Genomic DNA, 10042 nt, shown 5'->3' with positions numbered 1-10042 from the left:
TATGAAACAATTCAAAATAGGTGTAGAGGAAACACAGACGTTGAAAACATCAGAGGTGGGATCAGGTATCAATGGGGATTGAGCATCCCCTGCCGACCGGTCACAATCGCCATGTGCTCCTTGTGATACTCGGTAAATAATGGAAAAAAAATCCGTCGTCAATTAAGTGTATAAATTATGGACTAAAAATAATTATGAAAAACGTCGGTCAGCATTTTAACTCAAATTTGACTGAAATTTTGACAAACTGTATTTGCTGACAAATTTTTGGTATCAACTGGCTTACGAAATGATGGCTTTAAAAGAGACTGTTGATATTCTTGTTTCATCAGCTAAATCTTTTGTTAATAATTAAACTTTAATATAGAAATTGTCCATATATACATACGGAGAACATTCTCTTGCGAATCGAATCAACTGAAATAAAGAAAGTCCCTTTGCAGGTGATGAAGTCATCTTCATCATAGAGTTTGGTGGTTAGATAAACATTAACGTCTTTTAAAAGTAAAATATCCAAATATAAAGAAGATGTGTCTGACAGATGACATTAACTATGCGCTCAGGAAAAAAAAAATAAAAAAATTACTTGAATCACAAATCCCCCCCCCCAAAAAAAAACAACCAAAAACAAAAACCGCCAAGACTATGTTTTTTTGTTAAATAGAAAATAAAATGACAGAGGATGACAGAAAATATCAATAACAACAATTTTATAATGATATTTCACTGTTTAATTATAAATAAACTGGTAAAGTATGACCATTTTTTGGACATTCTCATTTAATATTTATGACAATATGATAACAATTACATTTTACATACTTAGTATGTGATATTTATTCATGAAGGTATTCTTTATATTTGAATGGTTAATTTAATGCAGCTCTAAATGTCAAATTAACATTGTTTTTTTTCGATAAATCTTAAAATAATCGAAGGAGTTATTTGTCCATAACGTATTACAAATAAAAAGGTATAACTTGTATTAATATGATAATCTTAAAACCAAAGTACCAGAACTGACTGGGGGATACCAGGAAATACATGTCCTGAAAACAATTTCTAAGCTTGGATATACTGGGAAATACAAAATTAAATTTTACTTCTTTCATTCACTTAATCTTTTAAAATAAAAATATATGCAAAAGATAAAGACTGAGTTTGTCTAAAACTGCATTTCTTATGTTCAATATATATCACTACTTCAGGCCTCAACATTACGCAGCAGAATACGCTTCCCCTATTGTATTTCCAGAACAAAAAACGTTTTTGATTAACATTTCATTTCATGATATAAAATCATTATACTTATTGATTATAAATCCAAGAACATAATGAATTGTTATAATCCATCTATATAATTATGTTATAACAAAAAGTATTTTTTTTTTCAAAACATAGACGGGTTTGAGTTTCTTTTTGGAACTATATTTACCTTGGTAGATCTGAAAAGCTTCTTTGGTTTTGATATTTATACTATATTCTACACTTAATCCCTAGATCCTTTTCAAGGTTCAAAAAAATAGTTCAAATGGGATATTTAAGTTTATTTATTGACCTTTATAGAATAATCTGAACCGAGCGTAAAGAAATAATAGTGGAATCTTAGTAAACTGTGTTGGGTTTAATTAAAAGAAAACTATAGGATTATTCCGAGTTTTAAATCAAAAACAGTTATACCAGGTTGTAATCTTATCCTTTAATGTTCTACAGATCTATACCCAACCACATATGATTGACTTTATAGTTATTTCTTGCTTTCTCCTATTTCCCATTATTTCCCGGGAAATATCGGTATATTCGAAAATTTCACTGATATTTCAAGAGTATAAATAGTTTGTCCACTGTTCATTATTTTTTAAGTCATTTTAGCGTCTTCTTTTGGATTGGTCTGAAATTAATATCTGTATTCGTTTTTCCCCTGTATTCTAAAAGTCAACTATGGTTTTAAAAAGCAAACACAAGGACACGTATGTTATAACAAGAAAGTTCCCTTCTTTCAAAGGTGAAGAATTGGTTTCATAAGTTGTGATGTCCATAGTTGTCATGTCAGGGCAGGTCAAGTTTGCAGCTGATAGACTGACCAATGAAATTCCCTTTAAGGTCTCAGGAGTAAAGCAGCGTGGATCTCCAGATACAGGGACACGTCCAGATTTAAGGAAATCGACCAGGCCTATTAACTCGCAATCGCAGTGATAAGGATTATCCTGTATTCTCCTGGATAAAATAAAAGAAATCATTGCATTTGAATTCCTTAATACTATTCAATATTTAAAAGAAAAAAAATGTGAACAATACTTTACATATATAGTAAGAAAAGAAACGCAGAAATTTAACTCATCAAAGAAATTTTGAAAAAGTATATTAAACAACAATCTTTTTTATCATTAAATATCCGTGACCTATTTAAAGTACACCGTTAACTTTAAACCCCAATTGTTTAATTATTTTCCTTGATTAATAATGTTTATGAAAGTAGTGTTTTGCATAATTTTTTGTCGGTGGGGTGGGGGGTCTTTTTTCAATGAAATTTTGAATTTAGAGAAACAATAAACACTACTATTAAACCCATACTTTTGCTTTGATTGCAATGTTGATGCTGCAATGCTACGTCTGAACAAATATAAATTCAACAAGGCTAGCGCTCTAACAAGGACTACTTTAACCGGAACTACGTAACTGTAATTTGCAACTGTATTTGGTATACATTAATCGGCTTTGCAGCAGTTAAACGCACATTTTTATTAAAGGACAGAGGATGATCTGGTATGTGACACAAGCACGTTATTATTAGAAATAACAGCCAGGAAAACTGAATATTTAAATAATTATGAACCAAAAAATGCTAACAGTACAAAAAATGTATATTCTGTTTATTCTTTTGCAAAGACTCATGATTTATAAGGCTGCATTTACGATATTTTGACTGGCAGTGTCGATTCACTTTGAAAGAACAAAAATTGTTTGCAAAAGACTGAGTGAGAGAAGCGGGTATTCTTGCATGAGGTCCCTACATTGAAATCCACTAACCTTGAGATGTGGCAAAGGACATATGGATTGGTAAAGATGTATGTCTCTAGAATTTGGAGGCAACGTCAACATCGACTTAATTGTCAATTTGGAACACAGAACATATCTGATTTTTATAATTAGCAATATATATATATCACATAGGCTGATTTTTGTCATTTTGTTTTTCCTCACAAAATTCACCTAGCTTGGTATACTTTTCTAAAGTTCATATTACACTTTTAGATCCAAGGTAACATATTCTGAAAATTGTTTTCACCTGTAAACCTTTATTGAATGTGATTTGTCTATATTTGTTTTTTTAATGAAATATTACTAAATATTTTCAAAGTCTGTTTCATTTTCCAGTTTTTAAGAGAGAAAATTCTAAGAACCATCCATTTTTTTAAACTTGTGACATGATATTAAATCTTTTTCAAAGAAAAAAAAATTGTTTGTACCATCTGGTCATAATGTTTAAACTTGTTATCATCAATTATCTGAAAATACGTTTCTTTTTTTGAGTATATAAGGGATATCTAGATAGTGTGACTTGATATTTGTTTCGCATAGTTAAAATGGTATATATACGAGAGTCTTGCAAAGCAAATATACACTATTTCAACACGTTTGATAAAGCAAATATTGAATGACACAATTAATCACACAATTTATACTACTTGTAGTTCCATGGTGAAATATTATGCATTGAGTCTAATGTAAGAAAGCATTATTGAAAGTGGCTATAAGACTTCTCTGCATACCACAAATAACTGTAAAGAGTTTCTTATAACAGCGATTTACGGGGGAAAGTAGAAGTTGATTCTGTCTTCGCACTATGTAAACGCTGACATAAACGAATCTGTTTTCTTGCTTATAATATTTTTTGTTGATTTTCGCTATTTAAAAAAAAAACAAGCTTTTTGTTCATCATCAGTATTTTTAGACAAAAATTTTCAAAAATCATATTGTTGATAAATTAAAATCTTGAAGCTAGGGTTTGTGCAAAAAGCGAGAGTAGTTTTGATTAACCACCAACCGTGGATAAATCATTCGATGTTCTCATTGCTAGTATCACACGTTTGAGATAAATTATATATAAATAAGGGTTATAAAGGAATATTCGAGTAACTAAACTATAGTTCGATTAACAACGATTATAACATTTGTAGTTCTTATGAGGGATATATTTAAAACGAATATTACAATTAAAAATGTGGGTAATAAAAACTTTTGTTTAATCTTCTACACACCTTATATCCTCTTAAATATTTTTATAACCAAGTTGTTCTAATTCAAGTTACTTTATTTTACCCCCCGCCTGAAAAGTGAGAGGGTATATAGTAATCGGTATGTCCGTCCGTCCGTCTGTTACGCTTTGAGGTACCAATCTCTTATCCGCAACTCCTCTTATACCACTGAGTAAAATTTAACGAAACTTTACAGAATCTTCGTTATTCTATTCTTAGATACTTACAGCTCTTGTAGATTTGTCAACCCACTTATAGTGATGTTTTTTATGGAGGATATCCTGTTGTTATTAAGACGTCTAAAAGAAAGATTAAAAGATTGAATGTTTAGGTCCTTACGTACACATTTCATGTCAGGACTTAAGAAAGAAAATTAGTGTCTCTTCAGTTCTAGTTGCTTTATGAAATCGTTATTTTTTTCTTTTCCGTTAGTAACAAATGTGACTTTATAACACATATTATTACACAGTCATATTACAAATAAAATTACATAACGAACTTACAGCCTAATTATGTTTGTCAAACCACTGAATGCATGGTCTTCTATTGTGGTTATACCGTTGTATGATAAATACCTGAAAGATATTATGAAGAATGAATGTCAAATGCAAGTACTTATAATTTTATTTCATTCTTAAAAGACATTCTAATAATGAAAAGCATTTATAACATTGATTACTATTACTAGACTCACAATGCAAAAGCAGTTAGATTTTATATTATTATGTACATATTCGTCAATCTGAATTTCGCATCTCAAGACTTTCCGTTGAATTCGTAAAATGTTCATTGTTTATACTCTTCAAATACTTCCAATATATATCAAGTTGGTTTCATGTATCATAAAGGTCCTAATGCTATCATTTTCATCTTTCCTTAATATAATTTATTTTCTCAATCCATGAGTCTACTTTTCCTTTTTTTTTTTTTTGCAAATATAATTACAAATTGTTTGTCGAAATTGAAATTTATTAAAATACAAAAGAATTAATCAAAGTAAAGAAAAAAAAATACAAATACCTTTGTTTTAATGTATCCTGTATAAGGATTATCATATACATTACGAAAAAATACAAATGATGACTTTAAGAATTGGAGAGAATAATAGGAGAACAAGCATGTCACAAACTTGTTGATAACATAACAAGTTATGGACAAGTGCCCCCTCCAGTGGAGACGAGTGGGAAATATCAAAAGCTCACAAGTAGCGACTAACAGAGTAACATTTGTACAACCCATTAGAAATTAACTACATATTTCCTGTAGATTTTCAAATACAGATGAATATGCACCGATAGTGTTTGGGATCAAGTCTACCAACGGTCTTTCAGAATTTCACGTGTTCATACCTTGTTATATGCAGATATATTTTTGTATTTATATTCTCACGTTAATCAAACATAAGTCTATTATAATTAAGGGGATAGATTCTCCGAAAAGGAGGCTTACTATGGAAAATCAGCGGAAAATAGAAGTGAAATACGGGAACTTTCTAAAAATGAATTTATCTCCATATATCAGTTATATTATCACATAACTTTAACACTTATTGAAATAACATTACAACCCACTTTGTACTGAATGTAAGGTTGATACCCATCGATGGACATTTACGTGATAAATGCATAGTATGTGTACTGAATCTAGGCCATGACGAAGTTGCAACATCGCAAAGACATGACCTAGTTAAATTAAAAAAATATATATATGATATTTCTGTCGTTTCTGCATTTTCGAACGAACTATCTGAAAAGTGCTACTGCTTTCAATAGAATTCGCATTTTAATAGATAAAATTTCCTGTAAATGGGCTCATGTCGAAATATGCTTGACCAAGCATTTTATGTCCAAATTAAGTAACCGTCTGGATTTAAAAGAAAGCAGCAGCACCTTTCAAATTAAGGATAATATTCTTTATTTACTTTCAAATAATGGTTAAGGTCTTTTAAGTGCATGTTTCTGCGAATAGATGATTGAATTAGACACCCCTATGTTTAAAATGTAAAACCTGTACACTAAAACACCGTAAAATTAATTGAATGCATTCTCTCGATAATTAATGAGTAATCGCACTAAACAACGGTTTTATATTGGTATGAATAGTCCATCTAAAATTTGTATATGATATTCTGTTTAATATTGAAATACTTTATCTGCCCTTCATAGCACAAGAAATTTGTAATTTTTTTTTTTAAAAATCAAAATGATTTCCTGTCGGCAAGTGATACATGTATGGCGATCAGCGATATGTTTTAACCTGCTATTTGGGATTTATCTAGCATTTTTAAATGCATTGATAGTTTGTTTTATTTCTGCTAAGGCAGCTTTAACTTACAAACTATTTCATTTGCTTGTTCAATGAGGAATAACTATTTATGTGTGAGGTCACAATAAACATTTCGCGGATAATTTCTTTTTAGTCTTTACAATGCTGTAGAACTCTGAGCAATAAAACTTACAGATACTCTAAGTTTGTCAAACCAGTAAATGTGCTGTTCTTGATAGTAGTGATATTGTTATTGAACATATTTCTGAAAAAAAGAAAAGCAAATGTCAAGAGGAAGTTTTTTTCCAAGCAAATAATTATACAAATTTTCCATGAAAGTTTATTTTTGTAAGAAAGAAAAAACCCAGATAAGTTTCAATTATTACGTGTATAATTTCGTCTAATTTGAAATAAATGGGAAGATTTGCTCTTCAAAAACCCCCCAAAATCCACATAAATATAGAATGAAGATATGAGGTATTATAGTACGGAAGACTGATATTCCAAACACAATATTTTAAATAATGAGCTTTAATTCCATCTAAGTCTCTTAAAAAGTTGAATAAACGAATGTTTAAGATGTTAAAGGTTGGGGAATTGATAATGATCAACTTACAAGAATTCTAATTTTGTCAAATCACCGAACGCATTGTCTTCTATTACAGAAATTTTGTTTTCGTCTAGTGCCCTGAAATATATTATGAAAAATTAATGTCAAGTCTAAGTATTTGTAATTTTACCTCGTTCCTAACAGAAAACATATTAATTATAATTATAGAATAATGTATATTAAATCCTTGATAACATTAATAATTTTTACTAGCCGCACAATGCAATCATAGATACATTAGAATTATTATGTACATAGTCATCAACATGACTTAAGCATCCCAGTACATCAACATGATTTGCGCATCCATTCTTTTGAATCTGTAGGTAGTTCATTGTATATACTCTTCAGTATATTTTATTTTCTCCATCCATGAGTTTACTTTCCCTTTTTTTTTAAATATAACTACAAAGTAACTTGTGTAAGTTATTGACAAGTGCCCCTTTACTAGTTAGACTAATGGGAAATATCAACACCTCCATTGTAGCGACTAAAAAACAAACAATTCAACAAACCATCAAATGCACGAATTAACTACGCATTTCCTGTAAATATCTAGGTACCAGTACAGTGTTGTAGGATCAAATCTACTAGCAATCTTTCAGAATTTTCACTTGATCTTATCATACCCTGTTATAAGCAGACATATTTTTTGTATTTATAAACCTACGGTAATCCTATACACCCCATGAACTCGGAACAAACAACAACACAAAAGAATCCAGTCCAACACATCTGAATCCCTGTAAAAGAGTCGTCACTGGTATGTCACCTACAAAACTCCACAACAATAAAGTGACGATATTAACTCTTCCATCGTCAACCTCTCCCATCTTTTTCACAATATTCCATTATCACCTACATATGAAGCCCATGCCCCAAGCCGACTAGATCGATATGCAGGCACATGCTTCACGTGCAAACAATTTCCAAAACGAGACAAGCTATTCAATAAGAATTTTATAAAAAAAAAAAACATCAAAAGTCTTGTCCAAGGTCAACATCTCGCGTACTCCACAATTAGTATAATTTGCTTGCCAACAAATACAATCTTTCATGAAATTAAGCGCTGTGTTACTTGTCTGGGCTGTTAAGATTGATTTCTGTTCTATATTTTCATATATCACTGTCACATATTGATAAATTACAAGAGGCTAAGTACAGATATATAGAGGATATCTATATTATGTGATTTGATATTGCCTTTATCCAACGAGTTGAAATGGTGTATATATTCGCGAGGCTTGCCGAGCGAATATACACCATTTCAACGAGTTGGATAAAGCCAATATCAAATCACACAATTATAGATGTTCTATTTATCTCATACGACTTTCGTTTTAACAAAACTTTGAGACTTCCCCTGCCAAACTACGCAGCACAGTTAAGGTTACAAAAAGGAGGCGGAGCCTAATTTGTACGGGAAAACTTGACTATGACATCATACACATAAACGTCATACAACATTTCTTTAAAATACCACAAAATGAGTTGATTTGCTAATTTAACCAGTTAAAAATCACCAAACTACATAAAATCTTACTACAGCGTGCTGTTTTGTCGTTAGTTATATCCCACATAACAAGTTATAAACAAGTCACTGATCACAATACTCTTGTCAATATGACGTCATTTTTTACAACGTGACGTAGTTTGTATGCAGTGAGAGGTAGATAGAGTAATATTTTCTCAACAAAATATGTATTATGTAATTAAATAAAATATTATTTATAGATATTCTACAGGTCTATAACTTGAATTTAATGTCTTCTTTGCTATTTAACTAATATATTTTCTGTACATTACGTATTTAATTGACACTGCCGTATATTTATATGCAAGTACATCGGAGGGTAACGTGGGGGGTCTTAATAAATCGATCTAGTGCAAGGGCATACACTCTATGGATCAAAGTAAGCTTTTACATTTCAACTCTTGAACTATTAAGGTATCTGAAAAGTGCTGCGATCCTGATGAAATCTTGAAAACAATTTAATTATATCAATATTTCATGCCCCTGGCCAGCAAAAACAATCGCATTCGTTCATACAAATATAATTTTAACAATGAAATTGCAGATTTTAGACAGGATCGCAGCACTTTTTAGAAACTACAATACGTGTTGAAAATATTTATATACTAAACTTTAAAATTTAACTTTGTTATGCCCTTGCACTAGTGATATTTATATGTAACATCAATACTGCAAGTCAATGAGCTAAAATCGCGTGACTGCTGCATCACGTGACTAGTCTTAATATAAAATATAATCGTCCTCGATATGTAGTTATTAATCATAGTTACAATTATCCGATATAAATAATGTACTTAGAATAATCGCCATCCCGATTAGGAATACATTTTTAAATACAAAATTTAGTCGATATTTCCATTGCGCACCTTAACTGTGAAATTGTAATTACATTGTTATTACATTTTTGAACATGTAATTTCTTCATTTTGTTTAATTTTTATTACTCAAGTGGAAAAAATTGCTTTAAAACAGTACATACGTGTCATTTTAATATGATGCGCGAAGTATTGCGCAATGAAAACAGTGTGTGTGTGTGTGTGTGTGTGTGTGTGTGTGGACAAAGTTCTTTAGGTTCTAATTCCATTAACATATGTAATATTTTTAATGTTTTGTCTGACCACAAGATGTACTCATGTTTAATCCTAAGCACAAAGAAATATTTTCTTTATCGAACGTTCTTTAAATGGTGGGAAATTGGAAACACACACAGCACATCTTTGATTATAGAAATAGCTTTTAATTATAAAGAATGTTTGTTTGTTACCAATGCATGTGTGAATGTATCGCTTTAATTAAAAAGAAGAATTTAATTTTTTTCATTGTACAATTTAAGAAAATATAAGGAAAAAAAATAAGGTAAATACACGGGTTTTG

The 10042-nt window shown here is 30.4% G+C and overlaps 1 protein-coding gene across 1 annotated transcript; it reads right to left on the bottom strand.

The window, feature by feature from the left end:
- Positions 1-1872: 1872 nt before the first annotated feature.
- On the bottom strand, positions 1873-7967 carry LOC134268394 (peroxidasin-like). Its single transcript, XM_062750639.1, has 6 exons — positions 7840-7967; positions 7141-7212; positions 6718-6789; positions 4763-4834; positions 4487-4558; positions 1873-2217 (listed from the first exon to the last, which is right to left on the bottom strand). The coding sequence occupies exons 1-6, from the start codon at positions 7965-7967 to the stop codon at positions 1929-1931; spliced, it is 705 nt and encodes a 234-aa protein (XP_062606623.1). The 3' UTR covers positions 1873-1928.
- Between the last annotated feature and the right edge of the window lie 2075 nt (positions 7968-10042).

Source organism: Saccostrea cucullata, unplaced genomic scaffold, assembly GCF_032062105.1.
Source record: "Saccostrea cucullata isolate Sc308-1 unplaced genomic scaffold, CSIRO_AGI_Scuc_v1 ctg9204, whole genome shotgun sequence".
Classification (NCBI taxonomy): Eukaryota; Metazoa; Mollusca; class Bivalvia; order Ostreida; family Ostreidae; genus Saccostrea; species Saccostrea cuccullata.
This window is presented reverse-complemented; position numbering and strand designations above follow the sequence as displayed.